This window comes from Trichomycterus rosablanca, chromosome 20, assembly GCF_030014385.1.
Source record: "Trichomycterus rosablanca isolate fTriRos1 chromosome 20, fTriRos1.hap1, whole genome shotgun sequence".
NCBI lineage: Eukaryota > Metazoa > Chordata > Actinopteri > Siluriformes > Trichomycteridae > Trichomycterus > Trichomycterus rosablanca.
This window is the reverse complement of record NC_086007.1, coordinates 12,624,691-12,641,286: the sequence shown is the minus strand read 5'-3', so window position 1 is coordinate 12,641,286 and position 16,596 is coordinate 12,624,691. Positions and strand designations below refer to the sequence as shown.

General features: G+C 37.5%; 1 protein-coding gene across 1 annotated transcript; it reads right to left on the bottom strand.

Moving 5' to 3' along the window:
* Nucleotides 1-655: 655 nt before the first annotated feature.
* On the bottom strand, nucleotides 656-16,318 carry wsb1 (WD repeat and SOCS box containing 1). The gene is made up of 9 exons (XM_063016565.1): nucleotides 15,991-16,318; nucleotides 12,794-12,962; nucleotides 11,341-11,612; nucleotides 9,285-9,416; nucleotides 8,413-8,513; nucleotides 5,758-5,930; nucleotides 5,285-5,398; nucleotides 3,855-3,962; nucleotides 656-2,457 (listed from the first exon to the last, which is right to left on the bottom strand). Exons 1-9 carry the CDS (start codon nucleotides 16,028-16,030, stop codon nucleotides 2,295-2,297), a joined length of 1,272 nt encoding a protein of 423 aa, XP_062872635.1. The 5' UTR covers nucleotides 16,031-16,318; the 3' UTR covers nucleotides 656-2,294.
* Nucleotides 16,319-16,596: the final 278 nt, after the last annotated feature.

Sequence of the window (16,596 nt, the reverse complement as noted above, 5' to 3'; positions counted from 1 at the left end):
ACCATTCCCTACTTTCTTCCAATCCAGTGGTTTCCATTTCCCTATTCTAACTCTGAGTGCACCATTTCTGTTCTGACTGGGGAGGGCAGCAGACTTGCCCTTCCAAGAGTACCTAGGATCACATGTGGCAGCAACAGCGAGGAAAAATCACATTCAACCTTTCCTTAAAAGGGGCCAATTGTGTCTGTTGGGTGCCAGTCCAGGTCAGCAGCACTGTTATTTATTTATTATGATTTTAACATCATGTTTTACACTTTGGTTACATTCTTGACAGGAACAGTATTTACTCATTACACAAAGTTCAGCAGTTCACAAGGTTATATCGAACACAGTCATGGACAAATTTGTATCTCCAATTCACCTCACTTGCACTTCTTTGGACTCGGGGAGAAAACCAGAGCACCTGGAGTAAACCCACACAGGCACAGGGAGAACATGCAAACTCAACACAGAATGGACCTGGACCTTCTCACTGTGAGGTGACAGTGCTACCCACTTAGCCACCGTGCCACCCTCAGCAGAACTGTTAAGATTCAAATTAGAGCTCGAATCTGGAATCGAACTAAAAAACAAAATTATTTATAAAATCATGCATTTATTTGTGTAATAATTTAAAATGTAAAGGTATTTTAAACATTACAACAGACGGCCATGATTTTATTTGAAATAAGCTTTTATTTGAACTACAAATGCAAAAATATAGAAATCAGGAAAGAAAAATACATTCTTTTGACTACTTCAGATGCTAATATTGAATACAGCATTGCAAATGAAGTGAAAATAACAATGTGAACCGCTAAAAGTACTGAATATCTGAAGTGCCAAATGCATTCATCCCAGATTTACAGAACAAAAGACTTGGTTAACAGAAGGCCTAATATTTAGCATTGTTTTACAAGCACAAAACTGCCATACATATTTATAACTTCAAGTTTTAGCCAAAAATAGATGGGAGTAAGGGAGGAGGAAAGAAATAATACTGTGTGTCAGACAGACTATAAAGAACCCAGCGAGCTCTTTGGTGTTAGCTTCAAACAGCTACAACTGCATTTTATTGCCAACATTCTTTGTCCGCATGTACAAAAAGCAACAACGTTGGTCTCACAGTCTAAAAACAACTCTCTTTCATCTCACTTTCACAAGTTCAAATCAGCTAAAACGAGAGCGCCGCCATCCACACAATCAGTCGTAAAGCTAAAGCTTGCACTGACCTCTACAACTTGATACTAGAGCTAATTCAGGAGGTAGATGATGAACTCGGATAGCAAAACCCTAACGGATCTAAATGCAGATGAAACACGGGTGCAATCTTAAGAGATCTGTATCATGGCTAACAAGCTCATTGCATATAAATACACAATAAATATAGGCAGCCCACCAACCATTATAGAGGTTTTCGATTAAGAGAAGGAAAATGGTTGTGCTTTTGATGGTTTAGAAGCTATTAACCATTCACCCACTCTAAAGCCCACTTGCAGTCTCCCCTACACTTAAGACTTGCATGGAGTTTCACAGCAAAGAGTAATATGCATAACATAATAAGTCATACAGTTTTACTCTTAAAGAATAGAAAAAAAAAACATAAAAAAGCAAATATAGATACAACATTTACAAACATTTAAAAAAAATTCTGTACAGGTAGGAATTTACAGTCCGAGAGGGTATAATCACTATTATATTGTTACAGAGTGTTGGACGTTAAAGGCTGATATTGAGGCAAACAGCATCATGAGTCTGCTGCATAACAGGCACACAAAGTGGAGAAACCGCCAACAACCCTGCTCTAATAAAATATCCCATAACATACATCACACAACCTAATCCACCTCTAAATATTAATAAAAACCATACGCTTCATGTATTCACACTCGGAGCTGCAGCACCATTTCAGCCAACGTATCATTTATTCCCAATTGCAGCCAGAAAAAAAAGGACATCTCAGCTTTTTAATGTTGCACCATCTTGTTTTGCAAGAGATTGAGAGACAGAGAAAGGAAGAAAAAAGTGACTCAGATGATAAGGCTGTCTAAAGGCCACTGCCTGATATGAGTGAGGTGTAGGAACTGCTTTACAAAATCATCAGACAAGGAACAGCAAGCGTGTTTATAACAATATAAACCCAAAACAGTGACCTTATTAAGTGCAGCATAGAATCTCTGTTTCAACAATTAACATACCTCCTGCCTTTTTGCTTCTTTGTTTTATGAAATTTTTTTGGTCCATTTTATTTAATTTTTTTTTATTAGAAAAGCTGTCACAAGACTTGGACAGTGTGCAGTGGTGCGCATACTGGACTAAAAACTTCTATAGGCCAGGTATTCCTGCATGCAATTCGGGATGGACAGTGTGTAGACCTGCTGCGTGGACAGCACTCTTCGCAACGCCATTCGACACAAATGTTGAAGGCTAGGAATACTGCGCGGGCACTCCCAAAAATGGACGCTGCCGTCACGTGAACTGAAAGGAAAAAGAAACAGATAAAAGTTATTTATTTATTACAGTGACTCCAGCTGCAATGAACAGGGCTTATTTTACTCCAACTATGAAATCAAGAGTGAATGATTTGAAAGGCAAAAAATCTGCAGATGTATCATTTCAAAACTGCAGCATAATGCATCTGATTTTTAGTAGGGATGTAACGATACACTAATAAAATAAAATACTGTATTTGTGCTTATCTTTTATTTATCTAAATAATAAATGCCCTTTTATTTCCGAGGTAGGTACAAACTATGCCAATTAATGCTTATTGTGTAAAAAAAAACAAATGAAATTTAAAAAAAAATACCCTACCTGGCAACTTTGTGAAGACAACCAGGCAAGGTGAAATTTTAAAGTGAATATTGATTCATCTTAAATGAATAACCGATTCGAATCGTGGCACATGTGCACCCATTTTTAACTGTCTTGTGGTGCATCGTTACATCCCTACATTTTAGATGAAAGGAAATGCAGTCATGCTGGCCAAGATCACTCAGCCTTGATAAAGAAGCTGATATTATGGATCTGTATTCAAATGCATTTCACATAGAAACTGCCAATAATGATTTGGACAGGCTGCCCATAGTTTGCACAATTTGTTAATTCAACTAAAATTAAAGTGATACAAATAATGTGATAGTTCAGTCAGCACAGAAACCTAGCAGAAATGTTGCATAGAACCATGATTTGGTGAAAACAACACTGAATGCCTGTGACCGATGCAAAGTGAAAACACATGCTGTGGTCTGATTGATTCATATCAAATTGTTTTGGAATTAATTTACATTGTGTTCTCTGAGTCAAAGAGAAAAGGAGGCCTGTCTGTTAGAAAAATTTATTTAGGTTTAAAGGTACTATCATGTTGTTTAGTAAATCTTTATAAGCTGCTTACATCATCCTTTATTTACTTATACGCTCCAAATAAATGGTTTGTTGTTGCTGTAGATGAATTTAAGTGTTTCAAGTATTTTGACCGATGTGTTTTGTTCATGAGGAAAAAAGCTGCTAAAAACTGTAACGGCATTTTCTGTTAATGTAGTTCTATTTTACTGTCTAGCTTACTGTACAAATGTTGGGTTTGCTGTATTGGATTTGTATTGTTTTTAACTGATACACAAAATTAAAGCGCTTAGCTCATGAACTCAAAAACTGGCACCAAACATGTCTGGTTAATATTTATAAACTATAACTGGTTTAATGAAACATATAATGCTGTTTGTTCTGCTAATATACACACAGGCCACAGCAAGATTATTAAAGCTAATATTACTTAGGTAAACATTGCTATTGGAAAAGCAAACATGGAAACTGCCTCTGGTTGACTAACTGCAAAGTAATTTCTAGAAAATAAAAAAAAGCAACCTGAAACTTACCCAGCAGCCAAAATGCTTCCGTCTGTAGAGAAGGCACAGCAAAGACCATTCGTGAGCGAGGCAATGGCCTGTGGTGACTTTTCTTCAATGCTCCAGAATCGCACCAATCTGACAAAAATGGGCAATGATTAAAAAAGCAGGGATGTAACGATGCACCACAAGACAGTTAAAAAATCGGTGCACATGTGCCACGATTCGAATTGGTTATTCATTTAAGATGAATCGTTATTCACTTTAAACAGCAGAGGGCACTGGCACTATTCACCTTGCCTGGTTGACATCGCTACAGGGTTGCCAGGTTCGGAATTTTCCAGCCAAATTTATTTATTTGAGGATACTTTCTTTATTTGTATTATTCATTTATATAATGTTGGCTTTGTTTTAAAAAAATTTTCACACAATAAGCATTATTTGGCATAGTTTGTACCGACCTCAGAAATGAAAGGGCATTTATTATTTAGATAAATAAAAGATAAGCACAAATACAGTATTTTATTTATTTATTTATTTAAAGAGAAATAATAAAAGGAAACTTCGTCAAAAAATCGTATCGTGAACCCAGTAATGCATCCCTAATGCAAAGATAACGTTTTGGCTCACATTAGCTAGAACAACCCGTCCCTGAAGAATATTTGATAACGATGGATAACTGGAGCTTAATGTGCAACTTACAGGATGCAATGTCACACACATTTTTTTTTTTTTTTATGACAAAGCCTGCTGTGTGAATTATGATTGCATTAGTGACACTAGTCACAGCTCAAAGATAATCTTGTAATTACTTTGTATATGCAATAACATTATGATTGTGTGATTTACTGCATCAATCCTGCACATACAGCAAGACAAATAAGGATCTGCTTTGACAGATAAGCTATGTGAATTATAGTTAACTTGTAATAACTATGTTTTATTACATGGGTTATATTTCCAATAAAATAAACTGCAGTACTGGTCCCAGTTCCTGATTAAACCAACATTTTTTTTTTTTTAATATACCAATCCAGTATTATACTTTAAGTTTTGTTGTTTGTATAGCAGAAGAAAAACATTATGGTTCAGTTTCCTTCGGTTCTATCTGCATTTTATGTCTGACATTTTGTTGAGAGCAAACTCCATCAAAGCCACACCCATGATTCCTCCTACAACAGCCACTACCCACTAGCCAGCCAATCAAAAGGCAAGGCCCCGCCTGCCTCAGAAGAGGCGAGGTTACTTTGAGAAAAATCCAAGCCCTTCCGAGTGATTAATGACCGTCATGTGATGAACGTGCCATCTCTCCCTAAAACGAGGCCCCGCAAGACAAAACTCACCCTTCAACACACAAGACCTTCTTTACAGCCAACACATTAAAAATAGAAACACAAAAATTCAAACCAATAAATAAATGAAAACCTTAGGCAATGCAAAATACATATTTTACTACTTACCGATCATCAGTGATGCTGGCAATATGCCGGCCATCGTGACAAAAGGCTACAGAGCGAACCCAGCGGTCATTTGCTCCCCCCGCAAATATAGGGGAAGGAGGGGGAAAGAGGTGCCTGCCAACAGAAGGAAAAAGAAAATAAGTCACCATAACATTCATGACGGACACGGTAGTTACTCATTATACTATTACAACATTAATGTTCACAACTTTAATGTCAAACAGTCATGGACAATTTTGTATCTCCAATTCACCTCACTTGCACGTCTTTGGACTGTGGGAGGAAACCAAAGCAGACGCACGCAGACACAAGGAGAACATGCAAACTCCACACAGAAAGGACCTGGACTGGGGATCAAACCCAGGACCTTCTTGCTGTGAGGTGACAGTGCTACCCACTGTGCCACCATGTCGCTCGAGTTTAAAAAAAAAAAAAAAAAAGCAGAACTAATGGAATAAAACAGCAAGCCTTACCCCAACTCGAGCAGTACAGTGGCCGTATGAGGGTCCCACACAATGACGCGGGTGTCATAGGAGGCCGTGGCCAGCAGGGCTCCGTCAGGTGAGAACTCGCAGGACACCACGTCGTTATGGTGGCCCTCCAGCTTACGAACCAGAGTATACTTATCCATGTCCCACAAGAACACCTGTAATGTAAGAAAATGCTTGTTATAGCCGTGTCCCAGCAAAGCAGAACAGAGCATTTTCACATTCCAGAGATTTAATTGATAGGAGACAATTAAAGTCAAATTAAGTCAAAATCAATATGCTCAGTGTCATTCTTTTATCGTTACACAGTATAGCAAATAAAAATATACTAAGCACATGCTACTCAAAATGCAATGCAACAAGTCAGACCAGTTATCACTATTATTTAAGAGCTAATACAAAATCAAATTGACATTTATTAATGTCTCAAATGTTAAAATGTACATTTCGTCTAAAACTCAAAGGCTACTAACTGTACTGCTGACTATTAAAACATTACAGATAAAATTCATTTGAGAAAAACTAAGAATAACTACTGATAATGTGGTAAAAATAAATACAAACAAGTATTAACTTATGGTAACATAATGTTACTCCACTGGTATCCCCTTTCAGTTTTAGTTCACCCGAGTTTACAATAGGCTCGCACCATGCCGGCGGAGGCCTACGAGAAGAGACAGATACTGCAAAAGAAAAGAACATTTGATGGCCAAAAGGTTGACGCTTTTGGCAAACACAAAATACAGCAGAATTCAAAAATACACTCTTAAAATCAAAACCTTCCATGTTCGTTTCTACAGCTAGTTTTGCTCCAGAACAATGCATGTTAAGAAAGCAACTTTAGCTTTGCATTGATCTTGAGCAAAAACATTACTACAACAGCTTGTTTTTAAAACTATAAGTTAGTTTGGGTGTAAGTCTACAGCAACAGTGCAGATACAGTCTTTCACTTTTTTACAGCACCGGGAGAAGAAAGGGCTTCAGTGTCCAAAATTCTGTGAGCCAGAATTTACGCAAGTGCAGAGCCTGACACATGCAGCTGGAGGAGGCTGCTGAAATTTAAATTAAGTTTAGCTGCAAGGATCTCTCTGGCAGCAAAAGTGTTCCCGGCACATTATGAAGTAGGAGGGCTTTCCAAAGATTATGTAGCGCTATTACATTTTCTGCTTGCTTGGCTAAGGTCTGCTGAAGACAACCGACATGAAGAAGTGGGGGGAAATGGGTGGTAATGTTTTATCCAAAACAAGCAAAACATGTTTTCAAATGCTGTGGATGTTTGTGTGGATGGTTTTCAACACACTGTTTATTCTAAAGAATTACTTCCAAGGTGTGAGTTATAAGTATCATTATATGAGCATTGTATCAGTTCAGTACTTTTCTGGCTTCATATGTGTGTCCAAGTGCTGTGGAAAAACCATTGGTCAGGCACAGCTGTTTTTGGGACATCTTTGCAATTTCCTTCGAGATCAATAAAGTGTTATCTTATCTTATCTGGGAACGTATCTTGTTTTTCAGGCTTTAATATTGTCCATTTAAATTTAATGTGATCAAAATAAATCAAAGGAAACTGCAAATAGTTAATCTAGCTACAAAGAGCCCTTTCGTTCTCCACAGCTGCCGACAATGTGCCCTGGACTGGCAATGCCGATACAAACTAGACTTCCCAGACAGAGCACACCTACAGGCCACCATAAGCTTGCGTACTAGTATATGATTTTGTGCTTTACTGTCTCAACCCTACACATAAAGCAAGACAAATAAGGATCTTCTCTGACAGGTAAGGAATTGAAAAGAAGGGATGTGAAATGGAAATGCTTTGAGTAATTAGAGATGAAAGAATAAAAGGGGTAGAAGGAAGAGTTTGGGATGCATAGGCCAACTGTTTTTCGATATGCTGAGGAATACAATAAAGTAAGCATGAACTGCGACAGCAGATGAAGACAGACATGGAGCAGCACCTACGTACAGAAAGCCTCTGCGGGCGTGGGCACGGGCACATGAGCGTCCAGCAGGGGGCGCGATGGCAGCCGTGCCCAGCATACTTCCCCTCTATATCACTCATACAGAGAGCTCTGCCTCCACCTGGGACAGGGAAAGCAAGACACTTATGGACACACACAACTGCATGGTACAACGACTGCAGTCTGCTGTTGGAAGGTGAGATAGCCTAGTGCTCAAAGACCAGAAGCATTTAAGGTGTTGTGTGTAGCATATGGGTCAATCGGTTGTTGACTCCACTTTCAGGTTAATGAAAGCCATAAGGGCTCGACAAGGTCCAGTCGAACATTGTAAATCGTAAAAGATCAAATTAGCAATACATTTTATATTTAGCATAAGACTAGCATACAATTTAACAATTTTATTTTTACTGACAGCTGTAGTGATGGTTTTAGGAAAATGGACACTAAGGCCATAACACGTGTGCATTCTTTATACATGCACATTATCAGTTACACAACTATTCAGACAAAAAAACTTCAAATCAAATCACAGCCATGGTCATGACACCGAGCATTTTGTGCAGATAATTATGTACTTTGCAATCTCATTGATTGGTAATCAAAGAGCTAGTCATTCAGACAGCAATACACACACATTACATTACAGATTAGGACACTAAAATTACACCCAAGTACATACCGCTTTGCCGGCACCCACAGAGCACAGCATGGAAGAGTCTGGAGAGAATGCGCTGCAGTAAACCCAGTTCTGATGGCCTCGCAGCACTTTCATCATGTTACCTACAATGATCAGGCAACAGGTTGTATCAAGAGCTATGGTCTGGCACAGCATTATAATAAGCAATAATATGTGTTTTATTTAGGCATGTTTTAGTATACATAATGATAGCTATGAGACATTTGTATGTGGTGCAAAACCTGTACACAACATGTTTTTACAGTCTACCACACCTCATTCAACACATCTATTTAAAAAAATGACATTTCTAAGAAAACATTCCTAAACGTAACAGAGCGTCCTATGTTGTCCATCTTGAAATACATCTACCTAGCTAGTTTAGCTTAATAAGTACAGAGACTGTGAGGTTTCAAAATTATCCCTATAATTTGTGTCTCCAAATGGACAGAAAGGCACCAGGGTTTTATGATGACAGCAATAATTAACAACCAATTCACTAAAGGTTATAATAAGCACAGTGCAGTGCATCACTCATTACAAGTAACTACACACTAAAATAGCACAATGTTTGCAGGGCTGGGTGAATCACTAGCTCAAGTGCCTGAGACAAGCAGATTTAGTTCCCGGACTAACTGTTTTCGTGTATTTATTTATATTTGCCCAGTGGGAAAGTGGAAAAAGTAGGTGTTTGACATAGGAATCATCCACTTTTGCATTCACCTAATCCCAAATGACCACCAGTATATATGTATTAATGCATTTAATTCCCAAAAAACTTAAGTCATGGGTTATTGTACAATAAAAGTAGTTTTACAATTCCAGGATCACAGTCTGCAAACTAGTCGTCAATAAGTAGGCTGTTTAATTCCTACCATCATCCTTAAGGTCCCAGACACGCAGTGTCTTGTCTCTGGAAGCTGATACAAGCACCAGACTGCCATCAGGAGCAAATGTTAGATCACGCACAATGTCTGTGTGATCCATCAGGTTGAGCAAAAGTTTTCCTGCACAAAAACAAGCTTTTTTTAAGTATTACAGTAGAAAAAAAAGACTTTAATCATTAATCAGTTCTTAACCACGCAAGACAACTGTTAAAGTCCACATCAATACATTTCACCTACAGAGAATGTGTTAAAAAATCTATAATTTTTAACAAAAAAAATCTATAATTTTTAACAAAAAAAATCACTGGCTGATTTCTAAACAAAAAATCTGGACCACAAAGTGGCTAAGGAAAAATGTTTTACAAGGACCTGGCAATGAGCTATATGAAAAGGATTACAGGGAAAGGAAAGAAGACAGTGAAATAGAATATGCATGTTGCTGTAGATCATTGTTTCTGTTTAAGCTGACATATCCATTGAGTGAATAGCTGTAAAAGGTCTCCACATTCACACAGTTCAAAATGCTTTAAGAAAAGTGGTAACAGTGACAGAACTCTGTAAAGCTTATTCAGACTAAAGCCCTACAATTAGCAAACAAAGCAGCTCAGCTTATTTGTCAAATACACAAATATTTCTTCACAAAAAGCACTATGCTATGAGTCATGTTACCTCTTCATGCCTAAATTACATGTTGGCAAATTCTTGTACAACAGCAGCAAGTATACTTAAGAGGTATAAGATTTGAGATAAGGGTGAGCTGTGAATCTTTAGAGAGTGGGATTAAAGAGATACGGTATAAGTTACAGGCGGAACTGGCGGTAACACATTTACATTATATAGCAGATGCTTTCCAAAGCATCCTATAACTGTGACTGATTACATTGCAAGCAACTAAGGCATAAGGGCCCAACAGTAATCATCTGATAACTATTCCAGTACCTTAACCCCAAGGCTAACACCACCCCTAATGACAAGCCAATAGCAGCACATGTGTAGGTGCCTCCCACTGCTAAAATCTTCAACTGCCAATGAACAAATAGTACAGCTGGTAGGCTATTAATAAAAGGACCTGTGAGACTCGAAGTGTGAATTGAAGTGGCTGCCTCCCAATACACACACAAACTGCCCGCCTCCCAATACACACACAAACTGCCCCTACAGCAAACACCACAAAATAGCAGCTATTTAAAGTGTGTCGTTTTAACCAAGAAACCTACCACCACATACACAAAACGCTATACAAGTCTGACAAACAGGAATTTATCATCTAAGAACGCTTAAGCCATAAAAACTTTAATCAGAAAACCATATTCAATGGGGTAAAGCTAAAAGCATCTAAGCAAGCCAGGAGGAGAGAAAAGAAAAATAAATTAGGACTTTATAGAGGACAACATGTTCTAGTTTTATATAGTAATAGGAAATAAACCTCCAGAAGTTATAGAGAAGCAGGTCAGAGAGTTACTAGGACCCTATTCCACATAATGGCTAAAGGGGCCCTATTAAAATGCTTGGTTAATTAAACAGTTTAAGTGTTTGAGGTAGAGATGCATGAGTACCGATACTGGTATCGGGTATTTGCCCGATACCGCGCTCATTAACTTGTACTTGTACTCGTAAACGAGGCTCCGATACTAAACATCCGATACCGTGTGCCTAGTGCACGTTGCTGCGTTATGCCTAATTCACACTACATGATTTTTGCCCTGATTTTCGCTCGGCGACTGGTCGGCGCTAGATTTGCCGGCTCAGGAGCAACTCGGCGTTCAGCAACCGGATCAAGTTTTCTAGCATGTCAGATATCTGATCCAATAGGTATTGGTATCGGCAAGTACAAAAATACATGTAACATTGTACTTGGTTGGGAAAAAATGGTATTGATGCATCCCTAGTTTGAGGTTAAAATTATTAATAAAAAAAAACATAACGCTTGATAGCAACTGGACTGACAACTCATTTAAACTATTAAACATTTAATACAAACATGCAACTAGGTGAAAGATTTATAAAGCACACACTTGGTTATTACTTTAGCAGAAAGCCCTACCTGTGTACACATCCCAGATCTTAATGCGACCATTGTTGAGGCCAGTAGCCAGTAGTAGCTGGTCCTGGCCGAATTGAAAGCGGTGCCACTCAATGTTTACACAGCGGCTCAGCTTCTCTGGGACAGAGGAGCCAAATGCCAGCCCCCATACAATGTCCCCACAGTCGATCGTGTGCTCTCGAGGCCCACTTGGCACCAGGCCACTGTCACTGCCCTGTCGAGACAGATGTCTGGGTCCTACACCGTTTAGTCGCTCCTCCTTTCTCAAAGAGCTAAGAGAAATTAAACAGAAAGCAGACAACACATTAACATTTAGTATGACCCTGGTTAATAAACAGGTTATCTTAAGCAAATTATAAATAATTTCATGTAACATCATATGGATTAACATTACAGCAAAATGACAAGCCTGATGACAAGGTAACCTTTCCAATCTATATCCAATCAAATCAAGTTTCAACAAGTGAAATCTAATTAAGTTCCAAACACATCTCTAAGCTAATTACTAAATTGAGTGTCACAGCAAAAAGTGTGAATGTTAGTGAGATTTGTTTGTTTATATACTCTAAAAGTATAAACTCTCAAGCAATATAAAGCATTTTTGCTAATTACATAATTTATTTGCTTTGTTTTAGACCTTTTCAATGAGTAGTGTTGTGATTTATTTACTCTGTTTTATCCACCATGGACTTACCCAGAAACAGTAGACATAAGCTTACTCTGAAATTGCATCAGATGAGCCAGTCTTATTTTTGCCAAAAGTGCTAATAAACTTTTAGTCATTAGTGTGAACAAGGATCTCCTTTTCCCAGACTAGTTTAGATCAGGACTCATGTCACAGGAGACTATTGTACTGAGAAAGGACATGAACTGCAGAAAAACAGCGGAAAAGATGTGCCATGTGTCTCCAGCAGCATGTAATGCTTGGCTAGATACATTATAGTGCAGACAAAAATATTTCTACGTTAATGCAACGTAGATACATAATATACTTTGAATGATCAGGGAACTTGTGATATGGTAAATATTTAACTCTTGTATATTAATAACTTCCCAAATTGTGCAATCATATATAGCCCATTTAGCATGCTTTATGGAACACAACAGATTGTTTAGCTTTGTGCTCATAAAATACAAACACCTATAAACTGTGACACACCTATATAGCACTAAGTAAATGTTTACAGTCAAGACCTGTAGTTTATTAACTCTGCCCTTTTCAGTGTCCTACTTGGACTGAAAGGGAAGGAGGAAATGTTTTACAGTAAAAAATTTTTTACTGTAACACCGTTTAGTATCATTGCCGGAAATCATGCAGCAATTGTTTGTAAACATTTACACTTGATTTTAGGTAAAGTAGTTGCCTTAACAACATAATGTTCTTGTATCTGTACAGACAGCCAACTATCCAATAACAAAACGTTAACATGCAGCAGAGGTTGTATATACTCACAAGTTGTTTATGCATTTTGTCCATGGTACGAGCCTCACAATGCGATGTCCTTGAGACCAAGCGAAATAAGAACCATCAGGAGCAAAAGCCACAGTCCATGTCTCCCGTCCTGACTTCTGGTCAAAGGGAGCCACAGGAGGTAAAAGTTCCCCTATGAACTTAGCTTTAGCTAAAAGAGGGAAGAACAGATCAGCTAGGTCAACAACATTAAAAATCCCCTGGCTATTTGTCTCTGGTTAATGCATGAGCAATTAAGTAGCAGATGTTCTGCTTTTATTCAGATGAAAGAACACAACTAAGAAACTCATTCCAGATCAATGAGCAGAAACGTTTGATATGATTTAAGTCTGGACTGGCCGCAAAGCCATTCTAACATTGTTTTAGCTGCTGTAAGGCAAACTGCTGCCCCAGTCTGAGCATGTATGTGTTTTGGAGGAGGTTTTCTTCAAGGTTGGCTGTTTCATCTCCATGCCCTTGCAGCTAAAACAAACATGCCCATGCCATGAGGCTGCCACCATGTTGCATTGTAGAGTGGAGTTCAATTTTCATCCCACCAGACCAGAGAATATTTTCCTCATATTGTCAGAGTCCTATACAAATTGTTTAAAATTGTTAAAGATAATGAAAAAAGGGTACACGTGTGCACAAAATGTCTGTATATTTGCATGAACCAGAGACACTTTTATCCAAAGTGACTTATAGTACTGTGACAGTATAGTCTAAGCAACAGAGAGTTAAGGGCCTTGCTCAAGGGCCCAACAGTGACAACCTGGCAGTGGTGGGGCTTGAACCAGCAACTCTTTGATTACTAGTCCATTAGCTTAACCACTAGGCTACATACTGGCCCTAACTGCATCAAATCATCAAACCCAGCACACACTGTGCGAGAAAATTCAACAAACATGTTTGTTTAAATTGGACTTAGTAAGTACTGAGAGATGGTGTCTTTTTCTTAAAAATAAATGTATTAAAAATGTTAAAAAAAAAAGACTTTTTTTAGAAACATATATATGACTTGAATATTAACAAAAAGTGAAAAACTATACCATGCTTTCATTCCTTATGTCCCCATTTATATTTGGGTCATACTGGTGTGTTCGAAAACCTAGGGAGCTGCCTTGCTGTCTACATAGGCAGCTGCCTTAGTAGAGAGGATTCTAATAAGTCAGTGACTTATAAGGCAGGTTATTCGAACGTACTACTTAGACAGCGATAACATCGGGTTTAGCATTTAGCCATTAAAACCAATGGATTAAGGTAGCACAGCACGCTAACGTCAATATAACATCTTCCTTCATGTACCGATAACCCTGTTTAGGATTTATCCTTTAAACATAAAACGGCAAAAAAAGATGTGCCACGTGTGCCCAGCAGCATGCAATGCTTCATCTAGTTTATTCAATCCTTGCCTTGCAAAATTCTAGGCTAGATATTATATTATAGTGCAGCCTAAAAGATTTCTATGTTAATGCAGCATAGATACAAAAGTCATTTCACACAAGATAAACTTTGAATGATTAGGGCACTCGTATGGTAAAATTTTAACTCTTGTATATAACTTCCCAAATTGTGCAATCATATATAGCCCATTTAGCATGCTTTACGGAACACAACATAGAATGTTTAGCTTTGTGCTCATAAAATACAAAACAACCATAAACGGACACACCCACTTTTATCATTTAAAACATTCTTATAATTGACATATCTTAAAAACACTCTGAATTCAAACGTTTCACATAAAAAAAATTATAATATATAAATTTATATAAAGGTATACATCAACCCACACCTTGGTTAGTTGCCTTATTAACAACATGTGTACTGTGGTGGGATTTCAAAATATACATTTTATACTCGAGTAACTAAACAATTTGAGCCATGTTTATGTGTTTGTCAGATTATTTGTCAATTATAGTGATTCTGGCCAGCAAGTGTGTGAGGAAACATTCCCATGTTTTATTAGATCAGTACAGCTGATATTTAAGGATATATATCATTAAAATGAAGAAAGAAAAAAAAAAAAGATTTCTAATCTTCAGAAGAAATAATTTTTGTTAAGAGAAACGGTGGTGAGGAGGGTCATCATATCTTATACTGAATAGATAAGAGATATTTCTGTAATCTGTGCTTAGCTGTTGCTTCCACTGTAATGAATAGCTTGCTTTGAGTCCACCTACTACAATCCCACCCTAAATTCCTTTTCCACTTAAAGCAAAGGAACAAAAATGTTTTTCAGGTTTGTTCCTATCAGCCAACTTGTGTGGCGGGAAAAATTGTAACCTAAACAAAACTTAATATTAATTAGACGTTTACCTTTATTTATTTCAAATAGCTCCATGTTCAACACATATCTGTGTCATATAAGGCAAGACAGGAGTACAGTATATTAATTGTTTTTTTAAGAACTAAAAACCAGTCTAGCCATTGCTAGGTGCACTTTAGTGCCTTTCCCATGACCAGATAAAAAAAATAAAAGGATTGGATCAGGAACGGTGCTGTATGGTATGCGCACCAGATCAGCCGTGGCGACCCCTACATAAGTGAGCCATCAAAAATAAAAACAAATCAATGTACATCCCAAGGAGACAGAAAGATTAAAAAGTATTTTGTGTATTAAGTTACTACCCGATTACCAATGATCTGCACAAATAACCAAATACTGTGCAAATACATGCTATATATATATATATATATATATAAAATTATATAATGTCTATTTTTCTATATATATATATATATATATATATATATATATATATATATATATATATATATATATATATATAGACACATACATAGTGATATATAATATATACACACACATATATATATATATAATATATATATATATATATATATACACACACACATACATACACATATAGTGCTTAATATATATATATATATACATACACACACACACAGTCAACAGCGGATATTAATACGTGTAATTAATTATATCGCGAGTTCATAATAAAACGCGTGTACATTGACGCCGTTTGTTTAAAGATAACCGACATAGAAATTTGAAAGTAAATATTAATGATAATTTTAAATTGGGATACTCGGTAAGAAGGCAACCTCGCGTAAGCTTATGTTAATAAGCTAGTCCCCTCCCCCCATCATTACAGTCAACTAGATTCCAGAAATAAAACAAAACCACAAAGCAGGAAGATAAAAGTAAATAAACTTACCTATTTCATTTTCGTTTACACAGTCTGGAAAGCTTGCCATCTAAAAAGAAACTCTGCCTCTTTAAACGACTCCTCTAATATAGAATTAAAGCACGAGCTAAAGCTAAGTCAAACACAACTAGCAAACCACTAGCACACGACGAGGAAAATAACACCTTAATTTAGCAAAAAATGTTTCGCTAACTGTACACGCTGTTACTACTACAAACGCCCACTATAAACAACTGAAATACAAAGGAAAAACGAATGAACTCCGGACTAAACAAAGCTAGGCGTGACTACACGCGTTTCCTCTCCAGCAATTTCTCTAAGCGAAATACTGCCTACGCCTCTACACACTGTTTTATAATGGCCGCTCCACCAAGGGGCCGGTTTACTATTAATACGTCATCACAGTTGTCTAAGCAACGCTGAAGCTCCTCCCTTCTGCTGCTGTATCATGTCAGGTGGTTGGTGGGAGTTGAGAACGTGTTTAAACTCACGTACTGAGCGACCACCGTCCTTCTTCCCCCCACCCATCCAGATGAATCGAAATATAAGTCGACTCTTCGTATTGGGAATCCAAGGAGTCGAATGAGACGTAGACATAAAAACAGGCACTGTTTC

Bases quoted from the DNA above. Each gene is read 5' to 3' on its own strand.
- wsb1 (XM_063016565.1), bottom strand. From the start codon at position 16,030: ATGGCAAGCTTTCCAGACTGTGTAAACGAAAATGAAATAG. The intron at 8,514-9,284 runs GTAGGAATTAAA...TGATCATTGTAG, and splicing joins CTGGGACCTTAAGGATGATG to GTAACATGATGAAAGTGCTG. The intron at 2,458-3,854 runs GTAAGTTTCAGG...TTTTCCTTTCAG, and splicing joins GGAAGCATTTTGGCTGCTGG to TTCACGTGACGGCAGCGTCC.